Raw genomic sequence first — 18,889 nt, forward strand, 5'->3', positions numbered from 1 at the left:
CACAGTAAATTGTTCGATAAAAAATAAATAGAATTTATATCATACGTCACTTGTCATACACCACGAACGCAACGATCAATTCTCATTTAAACTACGAAATTGTGTCAATTAATCTAAACAAGAAAATATATATTGTAGTATGCCTTTCTTCCATTACTTTCGTTACGTTTCCGTTCTGGTCCCTCGCTATCCCTCGCACGTTATACGCGTTAACTAATTATTAGTTAAACACAATTCAAATTTACAAACAATCAAAATAATTATCTTTCGATTTATTTATTTATTTATTTATTTTCGATTGACTCTCCTTTTCCTTTTATCGATAGCAGGTGCGCTTGACTTAGGCGATTGTCCAAGAGTTATGTGTCTTCCTTGAATTTCTAAACCTTCCGTATTATTACCGTTCTGATTAATTTGTGCAGAGACAGGCACGGTGGGCCGAGAAATAGGACTTAAAGGTTTTCTTAAATTACGAGGCAATGTCATCGATGACGATATTAAAGATCTAAAATGAAGAGATTGAAGAAAAAAAAAAAGAAAGCTGCATTTTTGATGAGTAAAAAGTAATTGAACCTTTTCTACACACCTATTTTTCCCACTCGGAAGTCGCGAATTATCTAGCGGAGCAAGCTTGATATTTTTTGGCCACACAGCAGGAGACACAGGTGCATGCCAAGCGGATTGATAACTAGACATTTTTGCCGAGCTCGATTGCTTACCCGAGTTTTTCAAACACCTAACTGTTCTACTCGACCCTAATAGAAAATAATATTAACACTAAAACATATATATCTTCAACGCTCTGTATCTAATTAACGATATTAAAAATATGTACGACATGCCTTGAAACGCAGAAACTTCTAACGAATACGATTGTGCCATAAATTGAATCGGAGTAGTTTTAATGGTAGAGAAACTTTCTTTAGTTGATAAAACGTAAGGCACAGAGCTTACTACGATTTTTTCTTTGAAAACGGTTCCAAGTTTATTCCTACCACTAGTATGCGGTCTAAACACCTCATCTTCCACCGTGGATTCATCCTTCTCGTTCCTCATTCTGCCGTTAGATCGTATCGAATAATCATATTTTCTATAAATATATACAAGTTATAAGTGTCATATAGTTTTCCCACCGTTTGATATATTTTGTACGTACTTGTGAATTCCTTGCGAGAATATCTGTTCAGCTGGTAAAGTACGATCTTCTACCGCTTTATTCCCATTATTTGAAAATTTATTTTCAAGAGGAATCACTTCCTCCGACCAATTTAACCTTGTACTATTCGCTGAACTTTTACTACTATGAATAGGCGCTGTACATATTTTTAAAGCGTCATTGAAATCATCGCGAAACGAATCTATTTCGTTTTCTTTATTCGGAAACAGTTCAGATATTACATACTCGTAGAGCGTATCGAATATTTCATCTTCTGGATTCTTTTCTAACCTATGCTTGGATAAATGTTTTCTTTCCTATAAATAACAGATTATTTATCATATGCGTTGAAATAAAACTATCAAATTTCTAAAATTCCTTTTACCTTCAACGAACCGCTATATTCCGACAACGCGTCATCGTTGCGAGAATCAACGATATTTCCCAGTCGATTGGAATTAATAGAGAGATCTCTGTGATTAATTTTCAAAGGAATAAATGGATTTTTCCCAATTACTCTCAAGTGGGGTATCTGCGTTCTCCATTGTACGCATTCCTCTAAAACCGCTGCTCGAGTTACTTCTTCGCCGTCTTCGTACAGGGTATTTTCAACCAATTCCCACTGTTGCACAACTTTTCTGGTCGCGATAGTCTCGATTTCCGTCGAACAAAATATATCCATCGCCGTGCTGTTCCGATCCCACGTCGATGTATTCTCATCGACATCTTTCCAAGTCTTCTTCTTCGTTTGCAAACTTGGTAATTGAAGATGGTCACTAGAATCATTCCTGTCTTCTTGATCTCCGAACCTCGATAAACTCTCCGCAGCTTTTATACCTTGCTTCAATCTACATTAAAGCGTAAACTTTGTCATTTCTTTCTTCGCGCATCAAATATCATAGATTATTTCGTAATAGATTCAAATATCGATTAACAAACGAAAATAGTGGTGAAATTCTAAAGATATACACACGGTACAGACATTTACATAAAATGAATAGAAATTTATTAAAAAACATACGTGTTACGGTTAAGTTTCCTTTTATGCATTTCATGTTTTTTACCACATATCTTCAATCGATTGAAGTTATTATTTACCACTTACTTAACGATTCTTCGGACAAATTCATTGCACAAAATCTACACAGTCACAACAATTTTATCGATTATTTACTTCAAGGCATGTCATCATCAAGCAATGGATCAACATGAAGATTCAATGAAATTTGAAGACCCTTCAATCAGTTAAACATTGCTTCAAAATTGTGTGATTAAACGAAAGAAAAAAAAAAACAAATGATTACCAATCAATATATACATATATTATTAATTACGTATCGCCTTGTATATTATCGGTGTAATGTGGCGGCATCTCTGTGAGAACGGCCGAAATTAAATGACGAGTAGTTTCACCGTTTCTCACGAGAGATGGCGCCACGTGTACGTCAACAGTGGCATAAATATTATAGCCGATAAAATCGAGTTTAATTGTTAGTAATTAGCGAGAAAATGATAGATAAAGGCCAATGCATGTAAAAATTCACCTAATTAACAGATATGTATACACACACGTATCTTTGGTTGGCACACGCGCGCGCACGCATACACTACAGACGAGAACTATTACTCTCGCTTCTTCCAGCGTTGATAATCGACACGAACGATCGCGATCTGAGTTTAAATAGAAAAAAATGAAAGGAAGAAACGATCCACTCGTTAATTGTACGCGTATTTGCTTCGAAAAGTAAAGTTGGCCCGTTTGACAGCTGCTGCCGGACCGGTGGCGCCATCTCTGTGAGAACGGCCGAAACTAAATGGCCTGTAGTTTCACCGTTTCTCACAGAGATGGCGCCACGTACACGTCAACAGTGGCATAAATATTATAGCCGATAAAACCGAGTTTAATTGTTAATAATTAGCGAGAAAATGGTAGATAGAGGCCAATGCATGTAAAATTCACCTAATTAACGAATACGCATACACACACGTATCTCTGGTTCACACGCGCGCGCGCACACACATACACCACAGACGAGAACTATGACTCTCGCTACTTCCAGCGTTGATAATTGACACGAACGATCGCGGTCTGAATTTAAATGGAATGAATGAAAGGAAGAAACGATCCACTCGTTATTTGTACGCGTATTTGTTTCGAAAAGTTAAATTAGCCCGTTTGACAGCTGCTGCCGGACCGGTGGCGCCATCTCTGTGAGAACGGCCGAAACTAAATGGCCTGTAGTTTCACCGTTTCTCACAGAGATGGCGCCACGTACACGTCAACAGTGGCATAAATATTATAGCCGATAAAACCGAGTTTAATTGTTAATAATAAACGAGAAAATAGTAGGTAGCGGCTAATTCATGTAAAATTCACCTAATTAACGAATATGTGTACACACGCGCGCGCGCACACATACACCACAGACGGGAACTATGAGTCTCGTTCGTTCCAGCGTTGATAATCGACACGAACGATCGCGATCTGAATTTAAATAAAATAAATGAGAAGAAGAAACGATCCCCTCGTTAATTGTACGCGTATTTGCTTCGGAAAGTTAAATTGGCCCGTTTGACAGCTGCTGCCGGACCGGTGGCGCCATCTCTGTGAGAACGGCTGGAACTAAACGGCGAGTAGTTTCAGCACTTCTCACAGAGATGGCGCCACCAATCCACGGGAGTTCGCTTGCACGAGCAGTTTCAGCAGTTTTCGAAGAGATGGCGCCACCAGCCCTCTTGTGTTCACTTGCCTGTCGGTAATGTTTCACGAGCAGTTTCAGCAGTTTTCGAAGAGGTGGCGCCACTGAACTGTCGGTAATAAAGAATTTTTCTATAAAAATTATTATTAAAAGTAATGAATGAAAGACAATATTTGTAAAGACATTTTGCAATTGTTGTTCAACGATCACAGAAGCGCGCGCGCACGCACACACACGCACGCACGTGTTTATGCGTACACACGTACGCATAGAGACACTGGATGATAGGAATGGTGAAACATTGATAATTTTTAGTATCGATTGTTATCGATAGTTCGAAGTCTAACTATCGATAATTATCGATTATTTTCAACAGTTCAAATTGAATAAGAAGCAGAATGGATGCGTTAAAAGTGTAGATGTGCATAGAGAATGAGAAATAAATACGCGTTGAGCAGGAGATACTAACTTTATCCTGTGTTGTTCGCTCGGTGGAACTTTAGCGGAAGTTGTGTTTCCAAGTCGAGCGAGTAATAAAAATATGAATATATGCAACGTTTCGTTGATTCATTCTACGCGCACGACTTATTGATGTATTGATTATTCGCGTGAGTATAATTTCTGAATAAAACTATACGTATATATATATATATATATATATATAAAGAGAGAGAGAGAGAGAGATAAAATTCGATCCTATTATTAAATGAATAAATTTGAAACGCGCGAAAGAGTACGCGTTTCTACTTGTTATCTATTAGTGTAATTATTGTCCGTTAATCGAGTGAAAATGGATTGCGATAGAATGTGCAAGTGGTCGAGGAATCGACTTGCGCCCTCTTTTAGTCGCAGGTGTACTCGGAAGCTTTTCTATGACGCGAACATAGGATACAGCGGGGCTTAACTCTGTTTCAGTTCCGAGGGCGCGTTCAATCCAAGTGGTTACGCGCACAAACTACTAAAGTAGAATTAGAATAAATAAGAGAGTGGATATATCGCGAGAAGAGTGTAGAAGGTTGTCAGGCAGGCGTCGTATGGATGGTTAAAGGGTTGATTTCAGACGGTTCGGAGATTCGCGACAAGTGAAAACACTCGGCGGAACACTCCTCGTGGGTAAGCTGACAATTGCCATTATTCGTTTGATTCAATTATTACCAACCGGTTTCCCAGCTAAGTTTCGTATAAAAAAAAGTGAACGATGATACCAGTTTGAACTTTGAACATTCATCAATTCCTCTGACCTACGTCAGATTTTATCTCCAAGTAATATGCCACGTTACATTGTTCGGCGGTGTACTATATACCATAGTATCGATTGGAAAGTGGTAAATATTCTCGCGTTCCGTCAGATTTCCGTCTGTCCAATTATATATAATTGATGTAAATGCGTCGAATCGCAACAGCGTAAAATGACCAGAGACTGGAAACTTTCACGAGAAAAGCGAAATTTCCCTTAGGAACGCACGGCGGCCACACCTTCTAGGCGAAGGTCCGCCTCGAGTCGAAAGAACAATCGATCGAACTGATAAGCTTGCAAACAAAACAATCGGAAGAATAGTATCGAAAGGGAGATAAATTAACAGATTACTGTCTTTAAATCCGACTTATAAATATTTACCCTATATTTTTAGTTGTTTAGTTGTTTTTGGGAATCATTTCGCAGAAGACGAAGGAGAAGAAGGAGAAGGAGAAAGAGAAGGAGAAGGAGAAGGAGAAGGAAAAGGAAAAGGGAAAGGAAAAGGAAAAGGAAAAGGAAGCGTGCGTGCATGGTGAAGCGAGCGACGTTTAGCGAGCCAGGAAAGATCGGCTCGAAAGTCCTTATGGTAGGTGAGAGGCGCGGACGATCATTCCCGAGCGAGATCCAAGGGCTGAAGGGTTGGCCCCGTCGTTGGATCCACTCGGCCATTACCTACATTTAGAATAGCGACGATGACCGACCCGAACGAGAATTTCTTATGCGAAACGAAGGATGACAAGGATACGTCCAGCAGGATGGAACCGATCCCTTACAAACCTATCGCCAGTTGGAACAACAACAACGTTATTTATCAGAGGAATTATCGGCTGGCAAAGAGAGCACCCATACTAGGTTGGCAGAACGGGAGTCCAACCGTGTTCCCGAGCACGCCGTGTAGCACGCCGTGTAGCACGCCGTGTAGCACGCCCGATCCAGAGACGATCCGGATCGATCAGTCGCGTTCGGAGAGCGCCGGCTCGTCTACGAGAAGTTCCGGAATCTGGCAGCGATCTGGGAACACGGAGGATCTGAGCAGTCTGGCGGACGAGAGGCTTCTTCGATCTACGCCGGGCCGCACCATCGACAGAAGCGTCGAGTCCCTCTCACCGGACAAGGACACTTTCCTTACAACAACCTCTCCGGACATCTACAGAAGCAAGGATCTAAGTTTACCCGACGACACGGAAGATAAAATCGACCTGCTGAGCCCGGGAACGGATTGCACCGAGGACAGAATACCGTTCGAGAACATCGATACCAGCCCGATAATCACCCCCAATCCTTGTTACAGAGATTCCATCGATTCCGATACCGTTCTAGACTCGGTCTCGGTGTTAACCGCCGCGGGTAAAATTGGCAATTTTGCTAAACCTAAAATACCAGACGGCGGATGGGGTTGGGTGGTAGTTTTAGCCTCGCTAATAATCTCCATGATAGCGGACGGTGTATCCTTCAGCTTCGGTCTGTTGTACATCGAGTTCCTTCAAGAGTTCGCCGCGTCCAAGTCGAAGACAGCCTGGATCGGTTCGCTCTTCATGGCTGTGCCGCTCCTCTCCGGCCCTGTAATGTCCGCTTTGGTCGATCGTTACGGATGCAGAACGATGACCATACTCGGCGGTCTGATATCCGGACTCGGGTTCGTGCTAAGCAGCTTCAGCGACACCATCGAGGTAATGTACTTGACCTTTGGCGTGATCGCGGGCCTCGGACTGGGCCTGTGTTACGTAACAGCGGTCGTCAGCATCGCGTACTGGTTCGACAAAAAACGGACCCTGGCCGTGGGTCTAGGCGCCTGCGGCACAGGTATCGGCACGTTCGTCTACGCGCCCATGACCACTTATTTCATCGAGGAATACGGCTGGCGTGGGACCTGTTTGCTGTTGGCGGGCACGTTCTTCAACATGATCGTGTGCGGTACGGTGATGCGCGATCCGGAATGGTGGATCGTCGAGCAACGGAAGCAGAACAGCGGGGCAACCCCGAGGAAATCGACCATCAAGTCCGAACACGAGAGATCCGTAGGCGGCAGCCCACCCGCTCAGGACGAGTTCCCCGGTGTCGAGGAGCTCAGGAAGATGCTCAAGAGCGGTCACACGCCGGAATATCTGTTGCAGATCCTCGGTGCCACCACGGAGGATCCGCGAACGGCTAACGGAGACCTCAGGTTCAGGAGCGTGGTCAATCTGCCCACTTTTGTCAAACATAACGAGAAGGTGAGATTCGGTCGGTTTCAATTTAACATAGTTCATTAATAAATACTATGTAGATCGCGTTACTCGTGTGTCGAGGGTTGCAGGTGCCTGTCGAAGTATTAGAATCCCTTTCTACCAATCCACGGTTGTACAGGGTCATTTTGGAGAACTATCCCAATCTTCTATCGTGTAGAAGTTGCTCGGATAAAATGTTGCAAGATGCTGCGGCAGAGCCCGGGAACAAGAGCGTCGTCACGATGTCCATGAGGTGTGTGTTTGATATGCCACTATGAAAAGATCATAAATTAACCGTACAATATATACCGTGCGTGATTGATCGAGAAAGGATCAAGCAAGCGCACGAGCAACCCAAGTACGAGGACCCACCGCGAGTAGCGAGTAATTTTCATTCTGCGGGAGCTGCGTGCAACCAGAGGAGCATAAACGATCAGCTAACTAAAAGGATATCGAAAAAGGAATCGGAAGAAGCTAATCCTTTATTGGTTAAACAACTGGAGCGCGCAGTTAGTTCTCATAGTTATCATAATATTCATTTCAAGGTACGCGCGTTCGAGTGAAATCATCGATCGTTTCTGTTTAGATGAAACAGCGTATAGAGGAATTCAGTTGCGGAGTTGTCAGAACGGATTCGCTTCCGTGGTTAAGGAGACAATTTAATACGAATACTCATTATTTCAAAGATATTAGGGTTCACAGAAACTCGGTCATGTATCGCGGTGCCGCCCTTAATCTGCACAAATACAGATTACGGGCTAGCAGTTGCCCTGACATTTATAGGAACAGCATGACTACCTTGGCCAAAGAAAACGAACAGGTAGGTACACGAGTAGGATTAAATTTAAAGGTTTCAAACGTTTTAAACTCGAAACGTTCGAGCGTTCTGGTCAATTTCAGAAATGGTATAGCGAATTGGTAGACTTACTGAAGGGTATGATGGATTTTTCGATGTTTCTCGAGTTACACTTTCTATTCCTCTCGGTGTCAACGATCTTGCTGTTCACTTGGTTCATCGTGCCTTACTTTTATCTCGCCGAGCATCTGACAAGGAACAGCTACACCGAATCCGATGCTGCGAATCTTCTCAGTATCATCGGCATCACCAATACGATTGGAATGGTACTCGAACTGGTTTCTCTCGTCACGCATTTCTGATTCTATTGTATGATATTTTTTTTTTTTTATTAAAAAATTGTTTTTTTATCAATGGTCCCGCAGATCGGGCTCGGGTGGGCAGGAGATCAACCGTGGATGAACGTTAGCAAAACTTACACTTGGTGTCTGGTTGCATGTGGCGTGGCCACGGTCTTGATGTCTACGTTAACGCCTTATTACAACCTGTTGATGCTCACCTCGGCGGCGTTCGGACTCTTCTTCGCGAGCAGCTTCAGCTTCACACCGGTCATACTGGTGGAGTTGATACCTCTCGAGAGATTCACCACTGCCTACGGGCTTAGCCTGTTGTGTCAGGGTATAGGAAATCTGCTTGGTCCCCCACTTGCCGGTTGGTTGTTCGATGTAACAGAGTCCTGGGATTTGTCCTTTTGCATGGCTGGTGGTTGGATCGCTATTTCTGGGCTATTGGTGGGCCTTATTCCGTATACGAAGAATCGGAAAATTTGGGGCAAAGGCCCCATCGAAATGGACCGTGAGAAGGATAGCTTAGCTTGAATCGATCATCCTTATTGTGCATATTGCCGTCTTTATCCCAAGTCACATTTATCCCAAGATCGATGTGCACATTAAGGGTTCAATTGTTAACACTTTTTTCTTACTAAAACTTTTTTCTTACTACTAATTCGCATGTAACAACAACGCGAAATTATTTAAACTCTAAAGAAGAAAAGTTATTTACAAAATTTCTATAGCCACGTACCAATAGAAACGTTGGATTAGCCACGTCTTAATAGATAAGATACGTTAACGTTCGCTATTTATTATAAAAATGTATCGTCGAATACTAAATACCGGACAGGAAAGCACTCGACGTAAATGAATTTTTCCGTGGCTCTTCAAAGCGTTGATTACAGTATAATTGCTATATACTTTGAAACTTTTGCCTTATAAACTTCAATATAGCGTAGGACAAATCGAAAAATGGACAAAAGTCTGCCACGGCTAATTAAGACGATGCACGATAATTTTACGCATCGTTGTAACGAAACGTCCCATCTGTGATCGCAACCATTGCAATTGAATAAGTCAGGAAAATGTTAACTTAATATTAACGAAATTTTTCAAAGTGCAATGAAACTAAATGGATACCAAAATAAAACGTACAAATATCCAACAAACTTATTCAATTTTTGAAGCTAGTTTACTGCTTTTGGAAATATTTAATCGACGACGCGCAGTACACCTTTCAGTGTACCTTGAAAATCGATCGGAAACTGTAAATTCGCTCTTATAAATAATATGCTTCCAAGTGTAACCTATCGAATCGATTTGATGCCAATAAAAATCGTCGCATCAACTACCTTAGCGGCTAAAGTATACTGTGCGCAAACACGACGACTAAACTATAATAGATCGTTAAAAATGTATGCATGTATGTATAAATAAATAGATAGGAACGTGTACATTTATACAAATATATACACACAACGTATTACGGCATAATTCGTGGTATACGTTTTGTCTTGCAAGAAACGTTATTTTATACTTAAGATAACTCGAAAAGATTAATAATGAAAAGGACGGAGACAAATATAAAATTTATAGAAAAATAAAAAGCATATTATACCGCTATAATTGTTTTTCATTTCTTGTTTTTTGTTTCCTCCGATAGGTTGGCGATTATCACTTAAATATCACTACCTACGGACCTTCTCCGAGGAGGACCTTCTCAACGTCCGCTTGAACTTGTTCCCCTAAGAGCGAAATATCGTAATTGAAGAGTATTCGCGAAAGATGGGAAAGATAGTAATCGATCGAACGCGATGCCATCTTACTCATCTTGCGCAGTCTTGTCTACGTTCTCATTAAGAACGGGACATTCCCGTCGAAGGGCTCGGACTGATCGGACCTGGTGACGAATTTCTGCTGACAATTTTCGGTACACCAACCACGTTCGCAAGGCTTTCCACGCTTTTCGGAAAGGTTTTGGTGATAATGGCGTGCTCGGGGCCAATTAACGCGTCGCCCATCACGCCCAGTCGAACTCCATTCCCATACCTGTGTAAAGTTATCGACATATCTGGAAGAAACACGACAAACACGAGGCATCGGTGTCTGTTATTTCTACGCCTCTCTTACGTGTTCTAGCGTAATAATATATAGCGTAATATTTCGCTTACTGCAGTTGCCTTGAGGTGGTCTCCAATACATTACCGCGTCGACACCTTCGACGGGCAGATCTCCGGCGATGTGTGTCAACGAGAGTGAATACCTTCTCGTTAGCTGGTTTAACATCACCTTGAGCAGCAACGAAGGTAAACAAGAAGAGATGAATCCACAGGAGGCTTCAGCGGCTGTGATAGCGTATATCGCGCTTTGCTTCGATCTTGCATCTCGCACGTTCTTCTGGATCACCTAAAAACCATCGAGTCTTTATATCTTTGTTCTTGCGCAATACCGAACGAATACAGACCTGCAAGATTTCAACCAGATCGTCTTCGAACAACGGAGTCTTGGTGGGCAATGCGAGACACAGAATGCCCCTGGTCTCATGATTCTGCACAAATATCGCCCTCTGTCTAACGAATTTACCGGTAGCAAGCACATTATCTGGTATCCTAACGCCAGACTGTCGGAAATATTCTTTAAGAGCGTCCACGGTAACGGCTAGTAGAATCTCGGTCTCTGTCGCGCCGGTCATACTAGAGATCTTCCGGAGAACATCCAGTTGGACCTCATCCGACCAAGCGACTACCTTGCGACCGCACGGAGACGTGGTTTGAAGCCGATTCGCCTGCGGATGTTTCAAGAACAACTCCTCGAAGATCGTTTTGGGCGCTTTTATCGCGATCCACGCGATGGAGATCATCTCCACGGTGGCCCGGAATATCAAAGGAACGTAACACCATAGCATGGAAATCAAGGTATCCGGATAATGGTGTTTGTGGCGAGATTTTAAAGCGCGTAACTCTCGAACGAGTAATACTGGTGTTTTTAGACTCAGCGTGACTGCCAGGTACCAGCACCAATGAATCGCGATATAGAGTAATTCGAGAGGATTCAAGGATTTGAAGAAAGCACGCAGAAACACGGTACGCCCAAAGTTTCTCTTGCTGGCTTCGCGTTGGAAGATTCCAAAAGTATCCAGCAATTTCGGCCCCTCCCCTCTTCTATACTGCCTAAAGTAATCAAGAGTTATTCATTTAATGTTCAATTGCTCATATGCTCCGTTTGCAGCGATACCATTACTCTCTGTACCTTGTCATTTCTTTCGCCGAAGAAACAAGCACGATCACTCCGATTTTCAAGCATTGAAAAATACCGATCTGCTTCTTCAGAATCTCCGGCCTTTCGTTCGGGTCGTTGTTGCAGAGAAACTCGTTCCAATAATTGCTGAAACTCTCCGTGAGCTTCTGATAAAGCTTCGGAAGCGCAGACGGCTCGGAGTAGAGATTGGTAAAAGAAGAATCCACTTCCTGACACGTCCAGCTATCCGTCGTGTATCTCAACGGTAGGAAGTCGGCCAGCGCGAGGTGTTCCCGCCGAAGAAGTAGATGATGGACCCTCACCAGACAGACTTGGCACTCTTCTCCGCGAACGAAACAGTTTATCACGTGTACCTGCCAGGGTGGTTGTTCCGGTGGTAAGAACTTTGACGTGAGATCGCTGACGTAGTCCTAAAACGCACGAATCTACTCAAGATTTTCTACGTGAAACGGAATACGGAACATGGAAGAATCGTGACGAATTTGCATTTGCGAAACCGACCTGAATGTTGGACTCTGTAAGAGCTCGGCCTCTGAACGAACACGATGAATTTAACAAATGATTATCCACGGAGAAATAATCAAGATCCTTCCATACGTAAAGACCCCATCTCGTGGACAAGCCTGCGCGAAGAAATCTCCTGGATGAAGTCAAATGTATCAAGTGGCCGCGGATACTTTCTGCGATCGTACGGCCTTGAACTAGCAGAGTGTAAATTCCCTGAAAGAAGAACATTTTCAGTAAACTTATACCGCCGAGATTGATCAATGATCGATTGATGAAAAAACATCGCGATTACGCTTACGTGATTTCGAAACTGATCCAGGATCGTTCGAATGCTGTTCTCTTCTACGACGACCACGTTCGGGTATTTCCATTTCACAAAACGTATCCATCCTTTTCTTGACCAGGTCAGTACTTTAACCGAAAGAGAATAAGTACAAGGGAAAATTTCGTCTATTCGTATCAGAGTACAACGTCTGATGATAATTACCCGGATAAACGAATAACAGGAACGGTACCAAGAGAATCAGCAACAGCAGGCTGAACGCAAAGTGCAACAGCAACGAAATACCGAGGATGTCCACAAGGTTGAACCCGGCCATGATCCCCTCGATAATCCCCGCGCCTTTCCAAACTTATTCCACGAATATCGCCAAGATTTTACAACAAGTGCTCCACCAGTGTATCCACGACTGTATGCCACGATTATGTCCCAAAGACTTGATGACCCTTGACACCCCGTTGCAAAAGCCCGGCCAGACGGTAGTTCGATGATACACTCTATCCTCCGTCTCATCGTTCGTTCTCCCCACTCGACTAACAATCCTGGTGGATCCACGACACTTGCAATTTATCATTAACCGTGCCATCGGATCCAATCGCGGTGATGTTTAATTATAGGCGGCCGACCGAGATAATCAACGGATCTTACGGCCTTTGGTCCAGGCTGAGGGATCGCGACGTTCGAACGATACATGTATATAGAAGGAATTCAGGGATCACCTCGTCTAACAAATTAATAATTTCATTCTCTGCGTGGGTCCGATGGAACGGTCGCTGTATCGACAGAGGTTGTTGCGATCGGAGGACCCCAGCGGTTGGTGATTTTAATACTTTTAAACATTACGAAAGAATGTTGGGGCCCCTTGTGTAATGTCTCGTTTCTGGACCCTCGCGTTCGCCTCGAAGATAATACATTCTTGTGCTTTGCATGTTTGCGTGTTTGACAGTACATACACACGTCACTCTCATTCCTTATCGCGTATACAATTCGTAATATAAATCTGTAGCATATTACGCGCATATTTCACCGTCACAGAGAAACGTAAAGTTACACATTTTTAACAAGTTCCATTTCTTACGCATCTCTTACAAAATCTTTTCGAACAGAGTATTGTCATTTTCCTGCTGTTGGAACGATCTGTCGTATCGCATCATTTTAAACTGTGGTCGTCTGTAAATGAAACTGTCGCGATGACCTTAAACCGACCTTCGTTTTTCTGTACAACAGAACAGACGGAAAAAGGTACACGTTCGCATGTAATTGACTTGAATCGACTTTAAATCCTTTTCCAAAGCAAAGAAAGAAAAGGAAACTATCACGTATCGAGTATGTTCACAGTCAAACTTGCAAGAAGAATACACAAATATCAATATTTTATTTGATTAAAAATCCATATATATATTTACAAAATGTTATATCAATATACATGTATATATTTACAATTGATTCCTTTTAAAAAGTAGTCCGTTTTATATAAAATATGTAATCGTTTCCACGTTTTAAACTTCTCTAATCTCTCTTCCCTCTCTCTCTCTCTCTCTCTCTCTCTCTCTCTCTCTCTCTCTCTCTCTCTCTCAAAAGAATATTGTTATTCCGAGTTTATGAAATCCGTTCAATAGCCCAGTAATTATACTAGACGAAATGTAAATAAAGGATACTAAATTAGATTTTTATCAATTTTCTGCTAATTCTCGAACTAAAGTACAGACTTGCTGACCACAAATAAAATTGCGCCAATAATACCGTATATATCATTACACGCAATCATTTTATACACTACTATGCTTTCGATACAAATAGTAATAAAATGTACATTAATAATTTGAACGTAAACTGTTTCTTTCTTTCTCAATTTCATGCACCACCATCCGCTAACGGCTTACTAGGTTTGTCGCGTTTAGCATTATGATAGAGATACGAATGTACACGTAGACTGTTACTGTTCTTATATTTATTACCACAAAGTTTACACGTTAGACTTTCAAGCGGGCCGTGAATGTACCGGACATGTAGTTTGAGATTCTCCTTACGAGTGAAATGACGAAGACACCATGGACACGAATACATTCGAATAACCTTGCCGCTTTCCATACGTAAAGTTGGCCCCAGTTCGGATACAACGCGTAACGTTGTCTCCAATGGCAAACTATTGTTGGATATACCTTTAACAGTTCGTCGACCTTTACTATGACAACCGGTTTCGTATGTAAATTCACTTTCAAAACCAGTCATGTTACTTAAACCTAATAAATGGACATAAATAAAATGCTAACGACAGCTGCGATTATTTAACGTCAAGTACAAATAAAGATAAACGATATATGTATATATATGTTCGGAACGTGTACGATCGAATGTATTCAAGTATATGAATAGATAATATTTAGGACACATGTGCAGAGAAAATCATAAAGAACGTAGTAAACGAATCAAACTATGGATTAAAACGAAATAACGGGAATCAGATGCTTACCAAACGATTGGGTTTGTGCATTCCGATTGTATGGAATTAACTGCATATCCGCTCCACAATCTGCAAGTAATAATATTTCTTGTTTACAACTGTAAATTATTAAATCGCATAAAAATATCAAATTTAGATTTGAAACACCCAATAAATAAGCGTGCAGACATAAAATTGGTTCGATTCCAAGATAAATTTGTTATAACAATAACATGTCCAAGATAAAGTTGAGCGTGTCAAATCTTTTGCATCTTGATTAAACAGCTGGTTTTTAATCATCTTGTAATTTACAATGAACACAATACCTTTCAGCTCTGAACGATGTCTTTATACTTATCAGCCTACCGATATATATATATATATATATATATATATAATCTCTTTTAATAGTTACACTTATAATATGTATAGAGGTAATACCTTTTGTTTGCAAATTCTCTTCAGGCTTATAAAGTGACTGTTTCGGCAAATATGCCTTAAATCCTGTTTCCATATCTATGTCCAAAGTATAATCCAACGGTTCACGCTTTGGCGATTCTACACGATTTATCTCAGCCGTACAATTCAATGGCTCCTCTTCGTCGCGTTGCGACTCTATGTTCGCAGAATTGTTCCTATTTGTCGTATTCTTATCCTGCACGCTATAAGCTGAATCAGAAATAGACACTCGATGAGAACATATATCGTTAATATTCGCACTCTTCTCTGCAAACTCATTATTATTATACGATTCATCGTTCGACAGAGTATCTTGTTTCTGGCATTGCCGATCCTCCTGTACAAACTGTTTTCGTTCCTCGAAAGCAGAAGCGTTCCCATCCGATGGGAGAGAATTAATACTGTTTTTCTCTGCATTAAATATTTCATTCAAGTTTTGCGCACTCTTTGCCAATGTTTGTTCAAATTTCTACAAGCAAACGACAATTCCTTTTATTATTCACGATAAAATGTTACACCGGTTCGGACGTACCTCCTCCGTTTCCTTGGTTAATCCTTTTATTTGCAATGTTTCCGCTACCTTCAGAAAACTAGCGATATCTTCTTGTTTAATGTTAACTTCTCCTTGATACATGAAATGTAGCATAGCCGACAAATCCCGATAATTGACATCTTTCAGAATCACAATCGGATGTTTACAAGAATTTCCCTGTATCATTCAATGCATCGCAATGTATGAATTTAATGCGTCGATCGAATAACAATAAATTCTAAGTATATTAGAAATATTAAAGATATACTTTGAACAATTCCCTGAAGTATGTACTACAAACTGACAGTATTAACTTATGCGCACGTAATATCTGACCCTCTGCAGCTAATGTTACATCGACTAATTGTTCATCGGTTAGTAAAGTATACAATCCAGATGACAAATTTCTTGGGAAACTATTCCAAACTAATGAAAACTGTTCTCCAGGCATTATTTCCTAATGAAATATTTGAATAACTGAAAAATAAACAGGACCACGATAAAAATTATTTCACTTTAAATAATAGAATACGTTTAAATAATATAGAAGATTCTACTCGTTATTTGTGTAATTTTAACTAAAATTATCCTGTCTAGAGAAAAGCAGCTGATGCTAACAAAATAAAGGAACATTTGAAAAGTTAACCTTTGTTAGAACGCAATTTAAACTGTCCGACGAAAATAATCCACTAAAGCTGAAGCTCGTTATGTAAACAATACCGCTTTGAATTGCATTTAAAAAAGTGAATTCAACTTCATTGTCAACACTTTCTCTGGCTTCTTCGATAATAACAAAAAGATGTTTCATAAATCTCGAAACTGTTCACATGTCTAATTTTAATAAACAATTCACAGTTTGTAAAATAAACGTTTCGCGAATCGGAAAGTGTTTAGAGCCGTTGTAAGATGGAGGTACAATAAATATGTATATCACGCGTATATATTACGCGCGCGCGCGTATAATGGATACACAATAGAAATTATTACAACTTTTATGCTCGAGAAGTGTGTAAACTATGCAAGAGATATATATAAATAATACGACACCGGCGCCAATTTTTACTGGTGTTTCTTTAAATGCGTAATAAGTTATAGATTACGCTGTATACAAATATGAAAATCACAGCCATTTTGGTTGACACTTGTATTATCACTATAAACAATTCTAAATATTAACGAGAGTAGGTTCCGACTCTCGGTACATCGAATGACTATGCGTTACGCATTATGTATGTTCTTTTCGTTTGTTCGTGTACATCTTAGATGAAATTTGACAAGACGCGATTGAAGACAGATGATGAGACAGATCCAAGTAGAGAAAAGTAGCAAATATTCAAAGTTCTTGCATATCTTCTTCAGTCTCGTGTAAACGGAAACATTTCCATAAACCGTAACGAGCTTCCCAGTCTATAAAAAACAGGTCTGGTTTGTGCCAGAATATATGGTGCGCCGCGAAATTATATTGAGATTGAATAGGGGGGTTTAAATGGGGAGCCCATTGCGCCCTCTCCAACATTACTTTATTCACATAATCGTAAAACACTTTGGCTTTATGAATCCAGCATAGAAGAGACATAATTGCTATCACTGTCGCGTGTAAATGATAAGATATTTCAGGTTGTTGTTGTTGTTGTTGTTGTTGTTGTTTGCCTTGCTTCAAAGTTATATCCTGTAGGTTCATTAAAAAACAAACCAGAGCTGCCGCCGTGAATCCACAGGGAACTTCCACGGCTATCAGGCAAATTGTACAATAAGCTGCTTCGAGATTCATACGTGACGAGGAATGATTTATGATACTTTTCAACAGGCTGTCGTGCAAAATCTCTCTGTGTAATTTACAAAACAATTTATCCTCTTTAAAACAGGGGCCTACTTTCAGGCCAAATTGAGTGTCTTGAAAAAATATTTTCGGAGTATCAAAGTTCATCTTATTATCCTTTCTATCCAGCAAGTATTGTATAACTCTGTTACCCAATAAACTGATTATCTTACTTGACGATGCTATCATTTCCATTAACAATGGAAATACCTTCGGTGTTAAAGTTTTCTCGTACAATGTTACCTTGTGCATGAAAGCTGCGTACTCGAGCGTACTACCAAATTCTAGAATAGTTCCATCTGTCGTTCCTTGTTCGATAGCCCACGAACACATGTACTGGATAATCAGGAGTAGATGATCGTTATGTACGTGTTTCACTAAGTTAATAATGCAGACTTCCAAACCTTTTTTGAGCATCGCGTATGGTACAAAATCAGCAATTGCTTGCGTACTAGTTATAGAGATGTAAAAAAGATTTAAAATTCTCTCAATAACTAACACTGTATCGTAAGTATCTGGCCAATCGTAAACATCTAACAATTTATATAATATTCTTACTATTCCTCTTGCGTCATTTACGTCTATATGCGGCTCTTCTATCTTGTCCCATATAGTATGGATAATTAACGATCCGCTGACACCGTGTTCCAGTAGAATATACATGATCTCGAAACAAAACGTTTGAAACTTCCAAAGCTTAACTTCATAAATAATGTCAAGTACAGCTTTCAGAATTTCTTTAGATTTTTCGGGGATATACATTTCTAGTAAGCAACTGTAACACTCTTTCGCGAGTCGTAGTTTCCTACGTCGTTTCCATTCGCACATGTTATCGGCTTGAGATAAAGCTTCATTGTAATAAAAAAGTAATTTAAGAGTACATCCAATGATAGCATCTGGTTTATAAACTATCACTTGTTCCGGTGCAGCGTTTTTCGTTACATTAATTATATTTTTAAGCATTTTGTCTTGCTCTCGTTGTAAGCGTAGACTTAGAGGACACATTTCTTGTATATGATCCATTTTAGCTTGCAATTCTTTATCGGTAATCATTGTTAACTAAAAAACATAAACGCAATTTTGATTAGAAATATATACTATAGAAATGCGACTGAATTTGCAGCTTTTTAAATCGACTGTTCTTTCTTGACAAATTTTAGCGCA

General features: G+C 40.5%; 6 protein-coding genes across 7 annotated transcripts in view; 2 read left to right on the forward strand and 4 right to left on the reverse strand.

Annotated features, from left to right (window-relative positions):
- Positions 1 to 7,807, forward strand: part of Cad96ca (tyrosine kinase receptor Cad96Ca) — a 37,702-nt gene extending 29,895 nt beyond the window's left edge. For both annotated transcript variants that reach the window (XM_076907882.1, XM_076907881.1), the window contains exon 9: positions 7,798 to 7,807. The gene's annotated coding sequence lies outside the window, so the exon portion shown is untranslated. The remainder of the gene's footprint in view (positions 1 to 7,797) is intronic.
- LOC143431155 (uncharacterized) lies at positions 265 to 2,340 on the reverse strand. Its single transcript, XM_076907709.1, has 6 exons — positions 2,178 to 2,340; positions 1,542 to 2,004; positions 1,157 to 1,473; positions 836 to 1,090; positions 587 to 748; positions 265 to 505 (listed from the first exon to the last, which is right to left on the reverse strand). Exons 1-6 carry the CDS (start codon positions 2,204 to 2,206, stop codon positions 289 to 291), a joined length of 1,443 nt encoding a protein of 480 aa, XP_076763824.1. The 5' UTR covers positions 2,207 to 2,340; the 3' UTR covers positions 265 to 288.
- LOC143431190 (monocarboxylate transporter 9) lies at positions 5,785 to 9,023 on the forward strand. The gene is given in 6 exon segments (XM_076907747.1): positions 5,785 to 7,305; positions 7,389 to 7,552; positions 7,631 to 7,821; positions 7,860 to 8,119; positions 8,200 to 8,421; positions 8,521 to 9,023. Coding segments are annotated over 6 exon segments (2,811 nt in total). The 3' UTR covers positions 8,974 to 9,023.
- Positions 9,024 to 10,306: 1,283 nt separating this feature from the next.
- LOC143431241 (uncharacterized) lies at positions 10,307 to 12,816 on the reverse strand. The gene is made up of 7 exons (XM_076907823.1): positions 12,680 to 12,816; positions 12,491 to 12,603; positions 12,187 to 12,405; positions 11,677 to 12,095; positions 10,892 to 11,597; positions 10,599 to 10,833; positions 10,307 to 10,476 (listed from the first exon to the last, which is right to left on the reverse strand). Exons 1-7 carry the CDS (start codon positions 12,789 to 12,791, stop codon positions 10,448 to 10,450), a joined length of 1,833 nt encoding a protein of 610 aa, XP_076763938.1. The 5' UTR covers positions 12,792 to 12,816; the 3' UTR covers positions 10,307 to 10,447.
- A 1,333-nt stretch (positions 12,817 to 14,149) lies between these two features.
- Positions 14,150 to 16,818, reverse strand: LOC143431259 (uncharacterized). The gene is made up of 6 exons (XM_076907846.1): positions 16,553 to 16,818; positions 16,175 to 16,383; positions 15,907 to 16,083; positions 15,357 to 15,843; positions 14,946 to 15,005; positions 14,150 to 14,715 (listed from the first exon to the last, which is right to left on the reverse strand). The coding sequence occupies exons 2-6, from the start codon at positions 16,355 to 16,357 to the stop codon at positions 14,327 to 14,329; spliced, it is 1,296 nt and encodes a 431-aa protein (XP_076763961.1). The 5' UTR covers positions 16,358 to 16,383; positions 16,553 to 16,818; the 3' UTR covers positions 14,150 to 14,326.
- Positions 16,819 to 17,239: 421 nt separating this feature from the next.
- On the reverse strand, positions 17,240 to 18,878 carry LOC143431283 (uncharacterized). Its single transcript, XM_076907883.1, has one exon. It carries the CDS (start codon positions 18,776 to 18,778, stop codon positions 17,240 to 17,242), a length of 1,539 nt encoding a protein of 512 aa, XP_076763998.1. The 5' UTR covers positions 18,779 to 18,878.
- Between the last annotated feature and the right edge of the window lie 11 nt (positions 18,879 to 18,889).

The sequence above is a fragment of the Xylocopa sonorina genome, chromosome 17 (assembly GCF_050948175.1).
Source record: "Xylocopa sonorina isolate GNS202 chromosome 17, iyXylSono1_principal, whole genome shotgun sequence".
Lineage (NCBI taxonomy): Eukaryota > Metazoa > Arthropoda > Insecta > Hymenoptera > Apidae > Xylocopa > Xylocopa sonorina.

What these genes read in the sequence shown, in the direction of transcription:
- LOC143431155 (XM_076907709.1), bottom strand. Translation starts at nt 2,206, where the DNA reads ATGCATAAAAGGAAACTTAACCGTAACAC. An exon ending in AGGAAACTTAACCGTAACAC is followed by an intron (nt 2,005 to 2,177) that starts GTATGTTTTTTA and finishes GCTTTAATGTAG; the next exon opens with ATTGAAGCAAGGTATAAAAG. An exon ending in TCTGCGTTTCAAGGCATGTC is followed by an intron (nt 749 to 835) that starts GTACATATTTTT and finishes ATTAGGGTCGAG; the next exon opens with TAGAACAGTTAGGTGTTTGA.
- LOC143431241 (XM_076907823.1), bottom strand. Translation starts at nt 12,791, where the DNA reads ATGGCCGGGTTCAACCTTGTGGACATCCTCGGTATTTCGTTGCTGTTG. An exon ending in CCTGTTATTCGTTTATCCGG is followed by an intron (nt 12,604 to 12,679) that starts GTAATTATCATC and finishes TTTCGGTTAAAG; the next exon opens with TACTGACCTGGTCAAGAAAA. An exon ending in TGGATCAGTTTCGAAATCAC is followed by an intron (nt 12,406 to 12,490) that starts GTAAGCGTAATC and finishes TTCTTCTTTCAG; the next exon opens with GGAATTTACACTCTGCTAGT.
- LOC143431259 (XM_076907846.1), bottom strand. Translation starts at nt 16,357, where the DNA reads ATGCCTGGAGAACAGTTTTCATTAGTTTGGAATAGTTTCCCAAGAAAT. An exon ending in TAACCAAGGAAACGGAGGAG is followed by an intron (nt 15,844 to 15,906) that starts GTACGTCCGAAC and finishes GTTTGCTTGTAG; the next exon opens with AAATTTGAACAAACATTGGC. An exon ending in TGCACAAACCCAATCGTTTG is followed by an intron (nt 14,716 to 14,945) that starts GTAAGCATCTGA and finishes TCCATTTATTAG; the next exon opens with GTTTAAGTAACATGACTGGT.
- LOC143431283 (XM_076907883.1), bottom strand. Translation starts at nt 18,778, where the DNA reads ATGATTACCGATAAAGAATTGCAAGCTAAAATGGATCATATACAAGAA.